General features: G+C 41.1%; 1 protein-coding gene across 2 annotated transcripts in view; it reads left to right on the top strand.

Moving 5' to 3' along the window:
• The window catches only part of fbxl17 (F-box and leucine-rich repeat protein 17), a 231,909-nt gene that overhangs the window by 56,450 nt on the left and 151,717 nt on the right, over positions 1-23,742 (top strand). For both annotated transcript variants that reach the window (XM_062417098.1, XM_062417099.1), the window contains exon 7: positions 16,904-17,011. In XM_062417098.1, coding sequence (XP_062273082.1) covers positions 16,904-17,011 — 108 coding nt within the window. The remainder of the gene's footprint in view (positions 1-16,903; positions 17,012-23,742) is intronic.

Here is a 23,742-nt window from a genome sequence, read left to right as displayed (position 1 = left end):
TGTGTGTATTAAAACAGAGCACTGTCCCCAACGGAGACGTCTTGACTTTTATTTCTTGGATTTATAACAAAACCCCGGGGAACCACACTGGTATTTCCATGCTGGGCTCTGAACAACATACGAAGGGTTGTTTTAGTTTTCTCAGCTCAAATGCTTACATGCCAATCCATTTGGTGCAGTGAGTCACTGTGTTTTTTGTGTGTGTGGGTTGCTGCTCACACATGTGGGTGAGATGGATTAACCTATACTTGATGTGTTTTGTGGTGTAATAACAGCCCTGTGACAAGGCATACATCTACTAGCAAAAGCTCTCATTCTAAAACATAAAGATAGAGCTAAGTTCTTTTGTTGTAATGAAGTACTTTGTATCTGCAAGTGTCCGTATCTACAAGTGTGCGAGCAACACTTAACTCAAGCCAATAAGGACTCTATTCATGCCATGTGTCTAGACAAGCCCCAGCTTTTTTTCCAGCTGTTTTTGCTCTCACTGTCCCTCTCATTCCTTTTCTTTCTATATTTTTCCTATTTCAAATTCCATTTTTAAATTCCTGTTAATTCGCTTATACTCAAACACACACACACACACACACACACGCTGGGTTCGTCCATATCTCTTGGTGCACCCTGTAACACCCAAGGGAAAAAATGACTCTCTCTAACAACCTTTACAACCTTTACAAAAGGCCTGTGGACCTGATGATAGCGCAGTGTTGGTAGGAAAACACAACACAAAAGGTCAGTTTTCCATTTTCTGGTGGCCAAGCTCAGGTTTGCCAACACCCCAGGTCTTATTATAGGGACATTTATTATGCAAGCCATGCTGCATATGGCCCAGCTCCTGTAAAATTAGCATTTGCGTGAGTAATATGGCAGTGAATAAAGGTTTAACAGTGACCCCATAGCCATCTGTGATAGTGTTGAACTAATTAGCTTACCACTGATGTCTCCCCCCCTCTCTCTTTTTCTTTCTTTCTCTCTCTTTCTCTGTCAGTCACTATCAGTCACTCTCAGACGTATACATGCACAAACACACAGTGGAGTTATTAGCCATGTTAATGTGTCGGTCCCTGTTTAACTCCTGGACATTAATTGTCAAGTTGAACAGTAATGGGAAGGATAATGGTCTACTTGTCCACGGCTTATTATGTAGAAAATAAAGGGAGTACTTGGCTACTGAGCTTTGGTGGAAATACATTTAGTCACTGCTGTCTGTCCTAACCTTTTCTTTAATATTAGGAATTGTTGTTATTGTGTAGCACAACTCTACATCTCCCTTTCTTTTTCTTTTATTCACTCAATTTTTAATCTCTTAATTGATGGAAAGTCTTTTTAGTTTTTCCGCACAGGTAAATCATGTAAATTGTTTGTCAAACTATTAAGTTCTAGTTTCTAGTCAGACCTTTCCAAGAATAAGTTGCTTCTAGGACACCAGAATTTCTTTATATTCAGCTTCTGTGGAGGACACTTTGTGAAATGCCACCTTACTTATGAAATGTATGGAAAAAACCTTGATGTTCTCTCCTTGCTTTTTATCAGAGGAGCAAGCTCCATCTCTCTGACAGCAGATATGTGTCCCTGTCACTACTCATACCATCAGTTTGAATAATGCTCTGTGAATGAGCTCTGCGCCGACCGCTAACATGCAACAGCCTTCTAATTTCCCTGCCCTGGGCACTGTCACCTTACCTGGTCATCATCTGCATAAAAAATCACTGTGAATACCGGCATGTGTGCATCTCCCGAGTATTCAGGATGTCAGCTGTCCCCACAATGGTCCTCCAGCTTTAATCATAAAGCCCTAGCAGGCAGAGGCTGCATGCCTAGAGGCCATGAGGGCATAGGAGGCAGCAACCCCCAGGCCAGCCCCGGGTCTATATGGCTTACATTGACAAGGTGGAGGGTAGGAAGAATAGATATTTGCCATATAACTAAAGCAGCCTTTATGAGAGCCTACAATGATATAGTTCTGGAAATGGTTCAAATGAGGTCAGGGTGCCTTAAAAATGAAACTCTGAAATATGCCTGCGCAGAAAGATGAACGAAAGCTGTTGCAAGTGGTTTGAACTAAATACGACTCCAATTTAAATGTGGAACTTATTTAGATATTAAAGTGATCTCTAAAAACTGATATCATGTTTGTAATGAGTGATTGAAAATACATTAAAAAACTAATCTGAAGGACTCCTTTACAAATACTAGACATACTGGTTTGCTGTATATTTCAAAGAAAAGCCTCCTTTGTTCAGAAAACATGTTTTCTTTTGGTCTGTTTCTCTTCACCTCCTGCCTCTGCTCCAGCTGTCTCGCTGTATCTGATCTGTCTCTGATCATCCTGTTAATCTGGAAGCTTTCCTTTGTGACCAAGAGCTCTGCAGACCGTATTGCACCTGTGTCCAACATCCAGGCTTTTTCAGGGGAGCGTGGTTTGCAGGAGGTGTGACAGGAGGCCTGTTTAGTCTGCAGGATGAGCGGAGAGGACTTGTCAAAGTTGACTGAGGTGTAGACACTGAGAGTGAGTTTTGTACACAAGAATACAAGAAAGAGGACAAGCAGATGGCTCACAAACAAAACAAAAAAAACACCAACAAAAAAACAACAGAAAAACCAAAACCATAAAGGCGTGCAGGAGGTTTTGCCTGCGTTGGAATGTATCTTGATGAAACAAGTCATTTGAAACAGGCACTTCTTTGAAATAGTGCTAAGAGATGGAACTCTGCAATCAATAAAAGCACACTCCTACACATATTTTCATTTGTAAGTTTGTTTGCATTTAGGACACAAGTAATGATTTTCTTTTTCTCTCTGGTCGTTACTGTCCAATTAACATAGCTTCTTCTTACAGAGGTAATTGTCTTAAGAGAGGCAACACTTAGTTGTTTTAATATACATTTAAGTCTACTTTCTGCCTTCTGATTTCCTGATTTATTAAACAAAATGGTAACAAGAAACAAGATTTCACAAATTTTGGAAAGTGATGAGAGAAATCCACTTAACACAAGTAGACTTGGGTTTTTAGTAACTAAAACTTTGTTGAAAAATACTCTCTGCACCCCGATGGTGTAAAAAGAAAAATTCGACCTTCATTGGGTATATAGATTTATTTCTTATTTAATTTTTTCTTAATCGGGAAGTCTCATTGAGATTGAAATCTCTTTTTCAAGAGAGACCTGAGAACAAAAAGTATTCATAATCGCCCAAGAACACAATCAGCAAATAGAAACAACACAACTGTGGCCAGACATTCACAAACAACAGCAAATTTCATAACGATAGTAGTGATAATAATAATAATAAAAACAGTTACACAAGTACTAAAAAACATCAGATTGACTCTTATATTAAGAAAAACTCTGGTTTAGTGATAGTGCTGAAGTCTTAGTGACCACTAGTTTATTGTTAATTGAAGTTTTATAGACAAGAAGCACACAGATTTACCCACATAAATGACATCAAGAGTCAGACAAAACAGAGAATCCACAGAAAGACGCCTTTCTGTATTTAATTCTCAAGTCTCAAAGTTTGGTCTACATATTTTCTCTCTTCTCACATTCACACACACACACACACACACACACACACACACACACACACACACACACACACACACACACACACACACACACACACACACACACACACACACACACACACACACACACACACACACACACACACACACATACCATACAAACTCTGGACTTTATCATATTTGCTGAATATCTTATTTGGTGAGGATTAACATCAAAGATCTGTGTACAAGATCAATATCATCTAAAAAAAAACACAAAGGTTCTGAGAGCTGCTGTTTCCCTGAGTGAGAGCATTGAAGCCGTTTGCTGCCAGTCCTGTGATTCTCTCAGCCGTTGCCAACTCCCGCTCCATACCTTCAGTACTGTGTCGATAAGAAGAAGAGGGTGGTGGTTCTCTCCATAGGCTGCTGAACAGAACAATCCAATATGGGCCATGGCTGTAACAGCAAGCATCAATGGGCACGTCACCACAGCAGCTTGCCATTCTGGTCTGGGTCTATGGCTAACTTGGCCTCTTTAAGTCCCATTTTTCATCATTAGCTTTGGACATAAAACTGATCTCTAAGTAAAGCTTAAAGTGTTAAAAGTCAATTTCAGGTCCACCCTGATAGATTGTCCTGAACAGTTACCATGGGAACTGTGAAGGGCTAAGAAGTTCAGTGTTGTCTCTCTTGGTGGTTTCCAGTTCTTTGTGAAAGGGAAAGACCACCAGTAAGAAAACTTATCAAGAAGCCAATTCATAGTTTAACTGGCCTCTGTGCTGTGAGAAAGACTTCCCTCCTTCTTTTAAATACATTACAGTAACTTATATATGTTTTTGAATGAGGGTGTGCTTTTACATGCACTCTAGTATTCAGGTTATGGATAGATTTTTGGAGTATCCTGGTTATATGCTGCACATGTAAAACACCACATCCTCCTTTAGGAAATCTAGATAACTCCATCCATCTTTTTGCACCCTCTTCCACTGCAGTGTTTTAATGGCTTACGACTGGACAATTAACACCATTAGCTGTTTATCTTGACAGACCGTCTCTGAATACTTGCATAATGGCAGTGAATGGAAACATGTATTGATTTTAATTTTCTTTTGCCAATTCTTTATGGAAATTTGGTTAAAATTTGAACTGTCGAGTACAGCATCGTTCAGGCATTCCAAAATCAAACTGAGTCTATCCACAACAGTTAAGGTAACTTGGTGCAAAAATGACACTGAGTCATAGATTCTCTATATCTTAATGAGTATAGAGAGTTTAAAAAACCCCAACACCGACCGCACGATGAGAACCCTGGACAATATTGGAATCATGCAAACACGTAAAAGTCATATCCTCAACATGATCAAAATCATGATAGGACTGAACAGCAGGATACCAATAAACATGTATACTCATTAAAATGCCTAATGAGACACTGAAGTAAAACTTTGCACATTTTATTGAAAAAACACTAACTTCCTGGGAGAGACTTTTTTTTCCACCAAGCTGCATGTTTTGACGGCAGTCCACCTCCTATGTTAGATTTCTAAATCAAACATTGAATCTATGTGTGGTTGCAAACACCACTACAATGCACTAAAACCATAAAAGGGTTAGATAAAAACAGGTTATATAAAAACTTTAATATAACATCTTCAAAAGTCAATGCCAGCTTTTAACAGTTGTGAGATGTTTTGCTGTGAACAACAGAAGCTGAAGGGCAAGCTGGAAAATTGATGGCTTACTATAGGCAGAGTGAATGGATTCAGAGCTAGCATTTTCAATAGTATATTTTCTCTGGCTTCCCTGAAAGAGGATAAGAAAACAGGGACTTATTTTGATTGTTTGTTCTGCAGCATAGTTATCGAGTTCAATCTGTGTGTGCCTTTTGTAAATGCAGAATTCATACAGCGCGTACCTCAGGACCTTTGAATTTCTGAGATGTGTTGCTATAACACTGACCCTCAAAGCAACACAACTAGCCTTTATTTTGATTGCTTTGCAGCACACATCAGCCTGAGGCCTCACGCTGTAAAGCACACAGTCACATAACTAATATGGCAAGTTGACATTGGGGATGAGCCCTTCAGTGAGTGTGTGCTTGGGAAAAGAATACACTGGGATTTGAAAACTCGAGAGTGGTGTTCGAGAGCTCTGACAATGTGGTGGAATGACAGCTACCACTTTGCATTTAAAGGAGCAAAATGTGCCGTTTGGCTTCCTCTACAGTAGCTTGTGATTTCCGTCTGACACGCAACGAAGAACTATTGATGTGTGCTTGGGAACCGAACATGTTGGGATTCGAAACCTCAAGAGAACTGTTAGAGGGTTTTGACAATGTGATGTAATGACTTTGCATTTATAGGAGTAAAGTATGTCTTTTGGCTTCTTCCACAGTACCTTCTTATTTCCATCTGTCACACAACAAAGGACTATTGATCCTCAGGGAAACAGGCCAAGAACAAAACCTCTTCATCTTTGTGGAAACTGCCATTTAGGGGTCTCCAGAAGCCAACACTTACCCCTCTGCCCATTCCGACATATGTACAATTACATATATACACAGCCACATTATGATAAAAGACAGTGTGTGAAACCCTTGAGGGAGCTGAGGGCTGAAGCCACTGAATAAATGACAGGTAATTTTCAGTTGAGAGTGGAGCATACAGGCGAGCCAGGCGATCAATCACTTTGGCGATCACCCATGCAGATTTCAGTCCTCCTGGCATCATCAAGGCTGATGACATCGACGGAGCGAGACAAGATTGCTTGACAAGTGTGTGAGAGCGAGAAGTGGTTGTCGTGTGTGTGTGTGTGGAGATGCCACATTAATTGATTTCCTATAAAAATGCAGCCTTTGTCCAGGCTATGGATTTACTCCTGCTAAGTAGATAGCAGTTACTTTTTTGTAAGACGTGAAAAGTACAGGGCAAGTTTTTTTTATGGATTTTTTCTTCAAGTGTGTCTGAGATGGCCGCTGCTGGAGAAAAGTGGATCTATTGATCTAAGGAGTTTCATTTTTCAAACATAGTCATCTTTCAGAGCCGGTTTCGATTTTGGGGGGGAAAAAAACATACAGTGTGCGTTTCAGATAATTTCATGGCCTTTTTGTCGTAGTGTACAGTGGACTGATGTCAAGGGTCTTGATGTAGGTGGTGACAGTGGATGTCCATACTCCTCTTCAGCCTAACTTGAGTTCATTATTTAACTTGACAAGACTGAGTATGTATTAAATAAATAAAGACAGCAAACAAACAAGCTCCAACAGTTTGGCATTTTAGCCTGATAAATGACATTTATTATAAAAATTGGCACTGATGAATTGTCTGTCCCTTGAGTAGCTGAGTGATGGGACTTACTGTTTCAGCCCTAGTTTGAACTTTATCTGGCTGTACCACCACTGTATTCGAATGGAGAATTTGTTCTGACAAAAATGTGACAGTTAGGGCTCCAACTAATGATTATGTTTAATAGTGAATAAATAAAACTGAAAAAATCTGAAAATAATAGAGAAGAACACTAAAAGCTAAAAGCTTCCTCAACTCAACAAAAGACCATGATGAATCACGAAAAACCTAGGCAATTCTGTTAAACTTTAAAACTCCTTTGATAAGATTTTTTGGGAACGGATCATTTAAAGGTCTTCCTAATAACTATAACTGGCCATTTCAGTTATATTGCAAAAGACTGTATCTGCTGGGAGCCAATAAGAAATCAGCAAAACAAATAGACAGGTGAGACCTGAACGTAAACTGTTGCATTCCTGCTCTTTTGCGTTGTGTTGCTTAGCAGAGAGCGCCACTGAAGTAACTTTGTAATGCGTCTTCATCTCCCCGTCACTCTCCCTCCCTCTCTCTCTCTCTCTCTGCTATAGTTAGTCAATTTCTCTCACTCTGTATGTCTGATAAAACAGTACCACAGATTTTAGACTTGCTCTGCCCAGGCATTAAATTTCAGAAACAATTTCCTCTACCATGTTGGTCAGTCTGTGGTGATAAATCAAGTGGAGCAGCCATTTGTATGAATTTCCATTCCTTCCCCCCATGTGTTGCATCTCTAAACAGGAACGCCTTGAAATACATATTGTATGAGCTCAATCAAGTAGAAATGCAATTCCTATCTTTAGCACCCAGAAAGAGTTTTCTGTTGATGCACTAATTGATTAATGAACTTATTGTTTCACCTCTAGTTGCAATATTCTCTAAACATTGTACAAAACTATTATAACACTGTCCCTTGCTTGAGACTTCCCGACTTAAATCATATTTATCACTTAATGCTACTTGATTGATTTGCCTTTGGCCTGCCCCCAGTTAGCCATTGCTGTGTTGATAGTGTGAGAGCCTGTCCTTTCTCTAGCTGTGTTTTACACGCTGGCTGTGCTGTGCTTTCTCTTGCAATTTCTGGCTCAAAATAATGAGCAGGGCAGAGGTTAAGAAAGGCAGAAAGATGGCAAGAGAGTGGAAGACAAGTTGGTTGCTTACACTAAAACCCTCACAGAGAACAAGAGAGAGTCACTAATGCCTTTTTGTTTAAAAATGCCTGCTGCCTACAGTGTGGCATCGTGGGTAGTCAAGTGGACAGGGGGTGCTTATGGCAATGCTGACAGTTGCTACCTGGTGTTGCCCAGCAGCAGGTCACCATAACACACACACGTGCACGGACACGCATACACAAACACACACACGCAAACCCCTGCTGGTGGTTAAAGGTCTTCTTCTTCTTCTTCTTGTGAGGACTTGATCTCTCACACACACACACACACACACACACACACACACACACACACACACACACACACACACACACACACACACACACACACACACACACAGAGGCACACACACACACACACACACACACACACAGAGGCACACACACACACACACACACACACACACACACACACACACACACACACACAGAGGCACACACACACACAGAGACACACACACACACACACACACACACACACACACACACACACACACACACACACACACACACACACACACACACACACACACACACACACACACACAGATGCTATCCTCCTGTTGTGACCTGTTTTGACTTTCACATTAGTACTCCTCTGTCAGGGCAAGAGTGGGCGTCAAAGAGCGGCCTGTCATATCTTAACCCTAAAGCAAAACTGTTATGTTCATATCCAGCACTATATTTTTATTTTGGTACTCCATGAGAGTAGCCTTGCATGATTCACAGTTCAAAAAGCTCCTTATTCCTCTTATACTGGCCCTTTATGCCGCCCCTCAGTTCAGCCTCAGTCTCTTACTTGGAAGTTTTATCTCCTGTCTCTGTTTTGATTGGCCATATTCAGGAAACCTGTCAAGGGGCAGCTGTTCAAGAGTCATGTTAAGTTACCACTAATGCAAACAAAAAATTACCTCCTTTATTGCTTCATATTAAAAAAAAAAAAATAACTAGATAACATGAAACCTTTATTGTGAAGAATTCACAGGAAATTGAACATGTTCCTCCCTGAATTAGCAGAGCTTTGTTATTGGCATTAAAAATGGTTGACACAACAAAATATGGAGCTATTTGGAGCTCTCTGTTCAGCGGATCAGAAATAATGCAGGGAGGAAAAGTACCAGCAGAAACAGCCACAGTGATGATGATGTTTGATGAAGAGCTGCAGATGGCTGCACACTGAGTCAATTTCAGAACTTTACCCTAATTAAATAAAAATGAATTCTTGAGAATGTTATTTCATTCACTTTAAAGACTTGATGGAGACAAGAACCTCATCTCGTAATGTGTTTCAGAGGATTTCCTGCAACTGGCAATGAAGTGACTTCTTATGCAAAGCTGCTGGATAGGCATGAAGATGGATTGTTAATAGAATGTGTTGCAGTGTATTCAGTAATCATTATTAATCTGTGTGTCGGCGGATTCTTTCTCAGCTCGGCCCAGTGTTCATAAAGCTTGGTTAATTAGACTGATTGATTAGATGGTGGTGATTCAGAGCTCTCATCACAGCTCCTCGTCCCGTCAGGCCTCTAATAAGATCAGATTGCTCTCATACTCACGTACTCCCCTGTGCTCATGCGCACACGCACACACACACACACGCACACACACACACACACACACACACACACACACACACACACACACACACACACACACACACACACACACACACACACACACACACACACACACACACACCTCTCCATCTTTCTCACTGCCTGTCTGTCACATCCATATTCAGACAGGATTTACAGGCATGAAGGAAGCAGCCAAGCTTGCCAAAGCAATACACTGAAGACTAGAAGCTACATTATGTTAACATGAAAAGATTGCAAATCTCTCATCCCTCCCCCCATCTCACTTTCCCCCCTCTTCCTCCTCTTCTTCTCCCTTGTCTCTCACTGGGATCCACCCTGTGTTGCTGTCTCATCACGTCTCATAAATACGACTAGTCCTTCTGTTTAGCCAAGGAAAACATGAGACTGGATAGCTGGAGACCAGGAACCTCACATCTGTCCAGACTCAACAGTGTACTTGGCCTGCATGTGTGCGGCATGTGTGTTTCTGTAAGCCTGTGAGAATGTTTCCATCTCTGTATACATCAAATATATTTGTTTCCCTGCACTCTTAAATGTGAATTAGCTTTGCTGAAGCTTCAGTTACTCGTCTGCTTTTCTGATCAATACCCATGCACAGCTTCAAGCCGACCACCCTGCACTTAGAGCACACTGCCTGCTCATCAGCACAGAGACAGCACAGTAAAGAGACTCTCCCTCGCTGTAGTAAAACTTTATGACTTTCCGTGTTGCTTTTGTCTCCAGGCATCGGATATTACAGTGGATGATAAGTATTAATTTAGATTTTTGCCAGATCACCAGTCCTGTGCGTCAATACAGCCCGACTGAAGTCTTTTAAAAGCCACTAAGTTTGGTGTGTGTGTGAGTGAGTTTATGAGTGTTTGTTTGAATTTGTGTGTATATACCAAGGCTGTAATGAACCCACTGCAGTAGCACCCCTAGGAGAGTATTTATGGAGAAAATGATTACCTTGGAAAGAACAGAACTTTGATGAAAATCTCCCCACTTCAATTTGCACTTCACAGGCCTGCAGTTGACATCCTGTTGGTAAAATTGAAAACCTGTAAAATTGCAGAGAGTACTTCAGTAACGAAGAGCTTTAGTAAAGACATCATTTCAGCAGCCCTTGATTGAGGCCTCGTGTTGAGATTTAGCATTATGGAGCCTGTTTTATACAAGTCCAAAACAGATCTTTTGATTTGTTTTGGACTTTATTGTGATGGTAAGTGTTCTTTGTTTGCTTGAAATTCAGACCTGGTTTAGTTTGTAAAAGTTTATGAAAATTATATGGTTGTAAAGTACATTTATTTGTATGAATACACATGGCAAAATGTACCAAATGTTGGGTGAGAATTTCTATGGATTCCTTAATATTTTGATCATGTAATAGTTATTAAATCAGCTGACACCATTCTCTAACATGCCTTTAAACTACCTTTGAATCCTGCCCTCACCTAAGCAAAGAGCAGACATTAAGCAGGCTGCATTGTATCTGCTTAGACTAACCTACATTGGCTGGCTGGCTTTGCTTTTCCACAAATGAATCAAGTGTTTTGACCTGTTGTAGAAGTGAATCAGAAAAAGAAGAAAGTTGAATCAGGTTCAACATTTGTGGCAAACCAACGCAATGTTAAATAAATGCTTCATTTCTTTTTCTCTGAATGCTAAATGTAAGACTTCAGGAAAGTTTACTGGGTCATCAGGTGACATTAGTTTAAATATATTCACATTGTGCACTTACAAATATAATCTTTCATCACTATATACCTTTATATTTGACAGATTACAGAAACTGTTTAGGCATTGTATGTTGTTCCTTCGTTTTATATTTATATATATTCATCTAGTTGCTTGTATATTATAGTCATGTATTCACTTCTCTCTGTTCATCGTTGATGTCCTTGGTTTGGCTGTATGTTCATCTGCACTTGAGTAGTTCGTGGCTACATCGTTTCCTTGGTGAAGAAGAAACTATTCACAATGATAATTGAGATTTTTTCTTACATTTCTGAAGCTTAGAAAGATAATGATTGGATCTGCATTTGTTTGAGTGACTGCAATGTCTTGTACATAACCCTCATACAGTTTCTTTTGAATGAGGTGCATTTGTTAACATTCTCTCTCTGAGGTTTCTGGCGGGTAAAGCAGAAGGCACAGCTGGAGGATGGAGCTTGAGGTCAGACTAAAACTGAGTGGTTTTAGTCTGCAATGAGAGAAAATGTTCTGCAGCATTTTCTTTTATTCAGGGAAGATGAATCTATTTTTTTTCATACCTATGTGAGGGCTGAAAGTTATCAGAGCCCTTGTTTCAAACACTGACAAATGACAGTGTGCCTGCCATCCACACACTCCCTGACCCCTCTCTCTCTGATAAAACTCACTTCACCTGAATGTGTGTGTGTGAGTTTGAAATACACACAAAGAAATACATAAACGAGTGAAAGAACACAGTTAATGACGTGAGGGAGGCTGTGTCGTTCGTGTTGGTGAGGATCGGCCAGGTTAAATGAGGGAAGGATGTAGAACTTCAGGTGGAGGGAGCAGGGAACTGATTGAACAAGGGATGAAAGAGATGGACAGCAATCTGGTCTCAAAGAGGCAGAAGATATGGAAAATCTCTTTTGTCTGAGCTTTTGATAGAGTCATATGAGTCATATGATAGACGATATTGACAAGCATAAATACCCTTATTGGAAGACAATTGGCCCCCGGTTGCTACCCCAGCATTTTGTAGGAACACACCGCCAGACAAAAACCACATACAGCATTACCATTTTCTGCTACCACAGCACTCTCAACAATTACCTTCCAGTTCTTTAAAACACACACACACACACACACACACACACACACGCGCACACACGCACACACACACACACACACACGGCTATCTTTATGACTGAGGCATTTCCACCATTCCAGCCCAGTTTTTTTTTTTTTTTTTTCTGATTTCCTTACCTCGTTCACCCAGAGACCATTAAACCTGATCCCTTCTAAAAGGCTTTAAGGCCTCTCTTGGCTAGCTACTTCTTCATGGCTCTTTTCATGTTTTAAAATCAAAGTCCGTGGAAGGTGGAGGAGGAGGAGAGGAGGAGGCAGAGAGAAATTTGGGACGGGTTTTTGTGTTTGCGGGTTGGAGACAAATTTTAGTTAAGAACCCATATGGTCTCACTCACACACACACACACACACACACACACACACACACACACACACACACACACACACACACACACACACACACACACACACACACACACACACACACACACACACACGCAGACACACACAGGCTTAATCTGATACGGTACATGCCCTCCTGGCCTGTTCTGCTCTGGTGGGATTCTATTTTTTTCTCCCCTTGTCTCCCTTCTCACCTGCTGAGAGTTACTGTAGATGTGTAACCTGCTCTCTGTCTTTTTGTCTCTGTCTGCTTTTACACACACACTCCTGCAGCACAAACCGTGGTGTGGAAGGCGGTCTGGAGGTGGCCTCTTCTGTGATTCGTTCACTGCTCTTGCAGACAGCTCTGATTTAAGGTTAACAGTGGTGTTGTAGCTTTTTGATTCTGCTGGTATTCAACCTGAAAATGTTTTCCTTGATGGTTTTTTGGCCGAGGCAATGTTTTAGGAGCTCCGGCCAGCTCACTTCACCTGCCAGCTGCTCTGCTCAAGCTGGTCCTTCTGGAGCCTTTTTAAAATGTAGTTATTTATTTTTTTAAAGTTTGATACTCCCCCTGTCTCCACCTGGCCCTGCAGATCAGGTTCCATATGCATCAGTGTCTCAGAAAGAGAGTGCTGACTCACCTTCAGTTAATCTTTCCTGACTGCAACAAGAGTTGATGGGTGGTGTGGTGGGTCCAAACCTGAGGTGTAGAATTTTAAGATGCATCCAGTTATCGATCGGTCTGAAAAACTGTGTTCTGTGCAAAGCTAGCAAGTACAATGACCTGCTTCAATTTGTACACAGAGCTATGTCCAGGATGAACAGTTCTGTACCAGGTGGTAAGTTTTATTCCTTTTTGTCAAAGGCTTTAACTTGGGCTACTGGAAGGAGGAGGAATACTCTGCAACTCCTTCAAAACCACCCATTTTCTCAATATCCTTCCATTTTAATCGACTTTTCTACCTCAGCATTAGTTTTTTTTTTACCCTGAATTCTTATCATACTGACCAAAATATGATGCCGAAGCTTACCACCAGAGCCAGCTGGACATTGCACCAAAATGGGATATGCACTCTCAAATTTGTCTGGTTTCAGTAGAAGTGAAAGGGAAGTTGAGGGAATATTTGTTGAATATTTCTTCTTAAAACCACCTAATTCCAGGACAGAGTTTAACTTTCTCAGGCACTATTTTTCATTTCAGGCATAGAGCAGTTTTACATTCATATAATACTTAATAATTCAGTACATTGCACACATTTCCTCCTGGAAAACCTTTCAGGCTCTCAAATCTTTTCTTGCTTTAATCCCTTTGCAGAATGATATACAGTACCAGGTGAAAGTTTGGACCCACCTTCCCAATCACTTGAATGAGTAAGTGTGTCCAAACTTTTGACTGATACTGTATCTCCATAAGTTATTATATTAAAAGAGTAATAAAGTATCAGCACTTGCAAAAATGTCATATGTAGTGGAAAAGCTGTATGTTTACAGACCTCATCTTTAATAACCTGGTTCATTGCTTAATCATAATGTCAGAACTTATTTCCACTGCCTCATCTGTGACGAGAACACCTTTGTAGTCACCTTGCATTATGAACCTTTTTGAACTTAACAAGCACTTTGGCTTCATACTGATAAGGTGAGAGACATAGCTTTGAGCTTTACCAGCGTTAGAGGAGGTGTTTTACCCAGATAAGCCATGCTGTATGTGACTCAGTGAAAGATAAATAGACACCTTGTTCTCTCTTTTTGTGACTTCTCTTTCCTCTTGCTGTCCGTCTAGGTTTTCCATCTTCCTCTGTCTCGACTCAGTAACCTTTAAGGTAGACCTAGAGGTGTGGGGGGAGGGGGTGTGTATAATGGAGGCAGAGAAAGGAAGGGAGAGGCCACATTCCAGTGATAGAGGTTTGATTAAGTCTGAAAGTGTGTAGGCTTATGTAGGACATCATCTAGACTATGAATGGGTATAGGGTCAAAGTGAAGAGTGGCAGAGCAAGTAATAGAACAAGTAATAGTTTAATCTGTGGCAGAACAAAACTGAGACAGGGAAAACAGGTATTAATGAGCAGGGTGACTCTGTCCCATGCACCAACAAGTTGTTAATATTTTTACTTAAATAAGAAGATAATGAAAACCCATTAGGCAAAAAACAATGCAAATGAGATTCTCATATCAGGAGACATTAGTTGGTGCTCAGACCAAAAACAGCCCTGTGTTCAACAAATGCAGGGAGCATGGCAGTGATCCAGGTGTAAAGAGAGTAGCCAATGGGTAGCCAATGCCAGTAGATTAGCTGAGGAGTACTACTTCACGAATGCAGATATCCAAAGAACAGGAGTGAGAGGTTAGACTTTTACCTAGCATTGTGATCTATAAGTCATAACCGACAGTGATCCAGGTAGTTTAGTTTAACAGAATCATGAGGTTCAGTGGCTATCAGATGTAAAAATATGTATCAGTGGTTTACGATGTTATGAGGAGGGATTTTACTACACTTTAAAATTTTAAAGATGCTTTGTATTCCAGCAAAACTTCAGTAAAACGGCAACCATTCTTTTTTTTTCTGGAGCCTTGATATCTTACATCAACCGAGTTTCCTCATTTGAGTAAATGATAGGGCTGCATTTTTTTCAAGCAGGGTTAATCTCTGTCTGAACACAGCTGTGCAGTTTTAGCGATGTGATTTGCAGTGTAACCGTAACACTGCTCAACGCTACAACTTCATTGGCAAGTCGCCAGTTTAACAGGCTAATTAATTAACTTGTCAATCAGTGAAGACAATGCCCCTGGAGAAGCAGTGGTGGTTACACTAAACCCTCATGCTTTATGACTTAGATCTGTCACACCGTCGAGAATAATCATTTCCCACCGGAAACAGATGATGAAAACAATAACATCTCTGCTGCTTTTTTGGCTTGATTAATACATTTCTAGAAGGTCATGTTAAGGCCAAGGCTGTAGCAATATAGTACGTTTTAATTAATGTTCTCATATTCAGTCTTCCTGAGCCATTTTTCCTGTCTTTATGTAGCTCTCACAGATTTTGCTCCAGTTAGTATTTTATTAGTGCCGGCAAAGTGTTAGTTTTAAAAACATCTCATACTTGGATTTCATTCAAAATTGTTGAGCAAAAGAAGATTACTTTCTCATCCCTTTCTCAAAAATGTTGAAATCGATAGTTTATATGTTTTCATCACTTGTTAATGCACTGTTTGTGTTTCACTTACCTTTTGGGAATTTCAGAAAGGAACACTTAACATTTTGACAGGAATGGCTAGATTTGAGGAGAGATATTTCTCCTCTTATCTTCTTTGATGTTTGTTTATCTTTGGGTTTTGTGTTAAGTCAAATCCTCTCTCTTCTGTTCTTCCTTGTTCTTGTCCTATTCTGTCTTTGTGATTGATGATAAGAGTTTGAGGAAGCACTGGGCAAGCCTACTGACAGCAAAAACAATCTCCCACATATTGTTGGAGCGTGTTGAGTGTGGTGAGGGAGGAGAAGTGGCTATCAATACCCGTATTGATGACTCCAGTGGAAGCTAGTGGAAATGTTCTGCTTCCCTATTGATCTCTGATCCATTATAAGCTGTTAGTAGACGGCTGGATGAATGATGGGGAGCGGCCCATCCATCATAAGTCGACACCCACGCTGCTTGGCAGACACACTCTTTTAGCTGTTTTGTCCGTTATCCTCATCCTCTTCTCCTTCTGTGATCCTCCCTTTCTCATTCCTTTATGTCAACCGCTTGTTGAACACAAAATAACACACCCGACCATGGCACAGATGGAGACATTTACGCACAAATTTGACAACACCTGTCTGCACCCACTTGGTTTGAAAGATTCTCTTTATAGAAATGTTTGCCAAAATGACTGTAAAGTTCAACTTCATCACACCCTTCTTTGTGTTTCTTCACTGCAAAGTGTCCATCAAAGAAAGAAAACAGACAAAAAAGTTTTTCCAGATTCTTTTTCACCATGAATGTCACAAGTTGACTCTAGAAACTGTGAATGAATGAAACATTATAAACATCTATAGAGTGAATGAATGACATTGAAGAGAAGGCATGCCAAATAATACTCTGAAGATATCGATTTGAACTCTCTCCTCACTTCTCTATTCTAATGTTCTTTCTTTTCCCTACTTTTTTGTGCTTCAGGTCACTGATCGGTCCGTGCGAGCGGTTGCAGAGCATTGTCCTGAGCTGCAGTTTGTTGGCTTCATGGGATGCCCTGTGACGTCTCAGGGAGTCATCCATCTTACAGCAGTAAGTATCCAACAACTCTCCTCACAAGTTTTTTGTAAGCTGTGACCTATTGTAAGAGCACTAGTCACGTGTTCACCCTCAGTAAAAGTGAAGATATGGTCTTTCCTGCAGCGGAGTTTAAAGAAGGTTAATTTCAGTCAACAGTTTGACTTTTTTGTGGTAATTACTTTTATTACCAAATGTCAACAGAAGTTTTAGCATGAATGTTTTTCTGTATAATCCTGTTACTGTAGGCCAGCTCTACATGTTGCGTCGTCTCCAGGGGGGAAATTTAACTGTTGGCGAGTAAACTCGGGACCTCGCTGTGTGTTTTGAAGTTATTTCGTGTTAACTTTTAAATCTCATGAAAGCCTAATGAGATGAATCCTAATAATACGCTGCGGTTCTGACTACACCCTGCTGTTTGGATATTACCATGTTAATGAGTAGGGGCTCTGTGGTGAAAGATGCACCATGCCATATAAACATGGACACACACACACACACACACACACACACACACACACACACACACACACACACACACACACGCACACACACGCACACACACGCACACACACACGCACACACACACACACACACACACACACACACACACACACACACACACACACACACACACACACACACACACACACACACACAGAGAGTGATTACTCAGATTAAATTCACAAGCAAATGCTATACCTTGTTTTTCTTCTTTTTTATTTTCTCCAACATAACATCCATCTAGAATGCATGTGTGCACCTGTGTGTGGATGTGTATAATATGTCCGCACCCATGTGTGCTTGTGTGATACAATTCGATTTGTGTTTGCTGTACCTGGGTGTACACGTGAGTGTAAACGTACCCTTGTGAGTCTGCGTGCGCCCATTCCTCCTCAAATGCAATTACAGTTGTGTTAATAGGACAGAGACACCCGAAGCCACGCTGCATTATTAGATTAAACAGCAGATTAATTTGTGCTCATGGTTTTGGCCCCCTATCATCTCTGCAGCCTCCACTGACCTTGGCCATGGTGTTGTAGACAGACAGTAATGAAGCCAGCCAATCATAACAGCATTAGCATACGTGGAGGTGGACGCACACACACACACCGCCTACACGCACAGTCCAGAGTACCTCATTATTATTTATTACGGTATTAACCAAGGTGAAGTTTTAGGAGTTCAGATGAGCAAGTTCATATATCTGATAATATATATATATATTTTTTTAAAGCTGCAGTTTTGAAAAAAAAACAAACAACATTTCCAGCTTTTTATTGAGGTTCTCAGCTTTAACAATACAGATGCCAGAGATGCATGCAGACCCACATTTTCATTTCATTTGTGTTGTGTGGGCCAACAACACACAAAGCAGCACTGACACAGTTACACACACTTACATGATAATTATGCCTTTGCTTAATCGAGACCCACCATAGACCTAGTTTGTCCTTTTCATGGGTGGGGGGCTGAGGATCTTATGGAGAAGATAGCAGGTTAACAAATTATGCCACATACAAGTGGTATATGTCACCTGAAAGCTGAGAACCTGAAGATTAATTTGAGATGCAGGTCAGCACTGTGTTTTAAGTTTTTCTAGTCATAAATCTGTAATAAACATAGTGATTTGATCAAGGACCTGATTCTTCAACATTTCTGTTATATAGCTTTTAAGTCAGACCCAGACATGCTTTAAAAGTGATCAGAAAAAAAATCTTAAAATCAATTCTAAAACGAACAGGGAGCCAGTGAAGAGAAACTGGTAAGAAGAACAGCTTCTGCATTTAAAAATCAAAATGTAGGGAGAAAGTATTTCTTGCTACAGTAAATTAGCTTTGCATTATGATTATTTTTTGCTTGGTTCATATCAGCTGCTAAAATACACTGTAAGGCTGACAACTCCAAATATGATTCAAACACAATGACCATTTAGCAAATATATTTTTGAAGGAAGTTGGAAGTTTTTTTGCCCCAAGTATGTTTTGACCACATTCTGTCTGTACAGATTCACACTAAAATCACATCGCTCTTTGTTCCTGATATTTCAGCCATCATTTTATGTGATCCATCGCTTTATGTCCTGTTCACTTGCTCTTTCACTCTCTCCTCTTCCTCTCTCTGCTCCTGTAATCTCTGACAGTAATTATCTCGTTTAGCAGTTGATTCCTCCTCTCATTCATTCCCAATTGGTCCCATCCAGTGTCAATTTGAAAATCATATTCTTGCGTTTAGAATCGTTGCATTTCTGATGACTCCGTGGACCTGAATGCGATTCGAGGACTGCGGCTCTCCTCTCGTGTTCGATTATCACACTCCCTCCCACTTCTTTTCTTCCTCGATTGCTCTCTCTCGCTCTGTCTGATAATCTTCCCAACCCCCTTACTTGCCACCTAGCCATCAGCAGGGGTGGAGAATAAAAAGAAAAGAAAATCCATTACTTTTATTAACTTCTCCTATATGACACACTCATTTCAGATTGATGGTCTTTTTTTAAAATACCGACTCCTCACAAATTAGGCTGTGAGGGAATCAATTGAAAACGTATTTTCTTAATCAAGTGAGCTGATGGTTGAAATGGGCCACCCTTGGTGTTGAGTTCGATGCAGATGGTCTGTAGAGTAACTGTAAAGCTGTGGCATTTATGCTCCCCTAATGGCTTTGCAGTGTTTCACTCCTGCGGGAGCTGCGCGGTTCCGCTGTGATGTGCAACACAACTCAATATTTGTTGCGAGGCACCGTTTGATAAATCATCATCTTGTTAGCGACTAAAATCAGGATTTCTGCTGGCTGCGAGAGTAAAGCCTCCTAATCGAAAACAAGCTTTCTAACACTTTGCTGGCTGTTAGGAAATCAAACTGTACATTCAACTTCAGCCTGAGAACAAACACAGCGGTGAGTTTAAGAAACAGAAACGTATCTGATGTGGTCTTTTGTGTTGCTGTGCCAGGGATATACTATAAATTTATAGTTATGGTTGGTTTCCAGATTGACGCTCTAAGTAGGCAACGAGTTCTTGACAGTAATACTAATTTTATTGATGAGGCTTGTCACACTCCAAGGCTGTGTAATGGATACAAAACATCTTGGGTTGGAGGCTTTGTGGGTGTCCCAGAGCGTTCAGTGATTTGGCGCCCTCCCTTCGCAGCTAATTTGAGAACTTCATACAGTATACTATGTATGTGCTATATGTGTGTGCACCTACTGTATATGATCATCATTCATTCTGCTTATTCAGTTTCAGAGGGTCCCCCCTTTAGTCAAGCTTGTGACATGCCACAGAGCTGGAAGCACACTAGATTGTGTGTGTGGGGAAGCAGTGGGCGTTATTATGGTTGGAAGGCTTCACTCAGCCAGTTTGAGTGTAACCTCCACTCTTCTTCAGATATATGTTTGTGTCTTTTAGGAGATAGATTTGTGTGTATATTAGAAGTGGATAAAATACAGTATTTCTTTCTCTCCGCTTCCTGGTTACACTTTTTTGTTGTCTGAAAAAGGAACAACTCAACATCTCAGTGTTGTTATCTATTTCTTTCCAATCTCTTTCTGCTTTTTGTCACCATCACCATCTGCATGTGTACAGTATCTCTTTTTTTGTCTTTCTATCGTTCCCTCTCTCTCATGCACACACACAAAAACACACACACACTCTTTCTCCCTCTGTCTCTCCATCTTCCTGTCAAGCGGTGCTCCTTTCTTCTGGTAGTGATTAAGTCCAAGGTCGACTCTATCAGAGAGCTAGTGTTTGAGAGCAGATCTGGGTGCCAGAAAGCCTTCATTCCCCCAGCCTTAGATGTCCCACTGATGGCTCCCCTTTTTGCCTGTCATGACTACCCACAATGCCCCTCCTCATACATCAGCCTATCACTGCCCTAAGACACTGTGGGCCTCAAAATGCCTTTTTTGTGTGTGTGAAAATTCCCACCCTCGGGAACAAGAGAGGAGGCCAAAGACATAACAAATGGAGAGGCTGTTGAAGAATGTGTCAGAGATGAAAAGAGGTATATTTGGAGACTGTAACAGCCCTGTGTTGTCTCTCTGATGTGCAGAACTTGGATGTTTCTGTTCTTAATTTGGGGCCTTGTAGATTAATTCAGCCATGCCGCTCCAGTGGTTTTGTTGTTCTTCTCCACGGAAAGTTAGGACCTTTGATAAATGCCCTCTAAATTTGACAGAATTGGACCATGAGTAATACCTCATTTTCTCTGTGTGTTTATGAGCAAATAAAACAGTCTGGTTTATGACAGTGATGCTGCTTAATTTCCTAACCAGAATCATATGTTCTATCCATCCTGGTGGCTTAGCGGGCTCAGGCGAGGAGTATGTACTCGCAACATCCTGAGTTCAAATTTGGCTCACAACCTTTTCAAAAAAGAAAAGAAAACGAAAAGAAAAGAAAACAAATAACAATTTTTCTTAACTTTCCAAATCACCATGAGCAAAGGGCACAAAATAAGTTTTGAAAATGGTGTAACACAAAAGGTTAAGATACAGGTCTCCACCCACTGTCACCTTCACACCCACCACTTCACCGCTCTCTCCCCATATGGGATGAGTGGTGTCTGGCTTTGCTGTAGTCTGCTGGCCCCTTATCTCCTCCCCCTGACTGGAGCATAGAAAATACATAATCACAGTGCCCTGTGTCAAACTGATAACCCCCAACACAAACCAGTGAAGTAAGTGTCTCTGTGTGTGTGTGTGTGTGTGTGTGTATCTTTCCCTATGTACGTGTGTGTGTGTGTGTGTGTGTGTGTGTGTGTGTGTGTGTGTGTGTGTGTGTGTGTGTGTGTGTGTGTGTGTGTGTGTGTGTGTGTGTGTGTGTGTGTGTGTGTGTGTGTGTGTGTGTGTGTGTCTGTGTACTTGTACATGTGTATTGTGTCTCAGGGGTGGCAGAGAGGATAAAGGGGAAACGAAGGAGCAGAGGGGATTTGGAGGAAGAAAGGTAATGGGGTTGGGGGGGTCGCAGAATGAGTCGAAATTGTAATAATAATTTTCTTCACTGCTGTATGGAGGAGATTGGGGGATTTATGAATATAATGAGTAGAGAAGAGCCTAAGGATGATGTGTGTCTCTTGCAAGAGTAATTGAAGAATAATTCATTTGGCTCTAAGACTTTTAACCCAGAGACAGACAGAGATAGAGAGGTTTTTGACCTCCGGAGGGAGGGGTATCATGTGTCATTACTGGCCCAACGAGTGTCACTGTGCTGTGACTGTCATCCAGCACTGTCACATCGGGTCGTGCATGTATGTATGCGTGTGTATGTGCGTGCCTATGTGGTCATTTGGCTTAGTGCGCCAAAGAGAAACCCACGCTCTCTATCTCCTCGAGCCTTTCCTCGCCACTGAGTTTGTTATCAACACCAACACATGCAGGATTAGCAACTGAAAGAGAGAAAGAGAGAGAGAGAAAAAGGGGGTTGGAGAGGGAAAATAAGTGATAGACAGTAGATGGGCACAAGACAGATGAAGAGAGAAGGTAACCACACAGACACAGACACAGACACAGACACACACACACACACACACACACACACACACACACACACACACACACACACACACACACACACACACACACACACACACACACACACACACACACACACACACACACACACACACACACACAGGATCAACTCACTGGTCCATGACTGATGCAGACAATGTATTTGTGATACCAGACCCATGGCCTTTCCAGTATTTTGCCTCAGTCCTTTTTCAAATATTCATATCACTCTGTCTGCACAGGCCTCTGTGTATTTGTGTGTGTGTGTTTTTTTCTGAATGTGCGTCTAGTGAGGGTGTGTGTGTGATTTAGGCTTACTGCAGACGGATTGTCTCGACACAGCTTTCTCCTGTCTGACTGAACTGTCTGGGATGCTTCGATATGGAAAAAAAGCCCAGCATGTATGCATGAGCGCGCACTTGTATTGTACTTTTATTCACCTAGTGACACCACCGCCATTCCTCTCACCCGCCCACCCCCACCCCCCCACCCCTATACCTTGCCTCATCCTGTCTCCACCAAACTCCAACACATGTGTACAGGCGAGCGGAAATATGTCCACAATTCCACTTCAACAACACACTGTGACTTTGACTTCTTGCTCAGGACTGTGAATATTAGTTCAAAACTTCTGCCTGTGTTGTTTAAAGGATTTAAACTGAACTTTCTCTGTTTCCTCCTCTCATCTTCACTGGCCTGAGAATTGAGTTTCCACTGTTACGGTTGTTAGTTTTACTGAAAAAGCACGCCTTTTTTTTCTTGTTTTATAGACAGTACTTGCATGCATGTACTTTTTTCTTTTCTTTTTTTTGCTTTTAAGGATATGCGTTTCCCACAGAAGGACCTATATTTCATTGACTAAGCTCACATACTAAATCCTGTGGTGGTTATAAATTAACTACAGCAATGAAATAGCAGCTCATATTTTCCAAAATCTAACATGTACGCTATTTATGACTAAAACAATGCTTGCTCTGTCCAGGCTTTTTAAATGTCATCCAGCCACTTGTCATGTGAGACAGTGAAGTTGATGGACAGTAACAGCAATGAACTCATGCAGTTTTGTGCCAGTGTTCAAGCCATGACATCATATCCTCTCCATGGAGTCCACCAGGCCTCCACTTCCTGCTTGGCATCCTGATGGTTGACGTTGTGTAAATAAATGTAGTAATAGCACAGGTAGTTATAGCTCTACATACATACACAGGTATGCCCCGCACACACAAATACACACACAC

This window comes from Scomber scombrus, chromosome 4 (genome assembly GCF_963691925.1).
Source record: "Scomber scombrus chromosome 4, fScoSco1.1, whole genome shotgun sequence".
Classification (NCBI taxonomy): Eukaryota; Metazoa; Chordata; class Actinopteri; order Scombriformes; family Scombridae; genus Scomber; species Scomber scombrus.
Note: the sequence above shows the minus strand (reverse complement) of the source record. Positions and strands in the feature narration are given on the sequence as shown.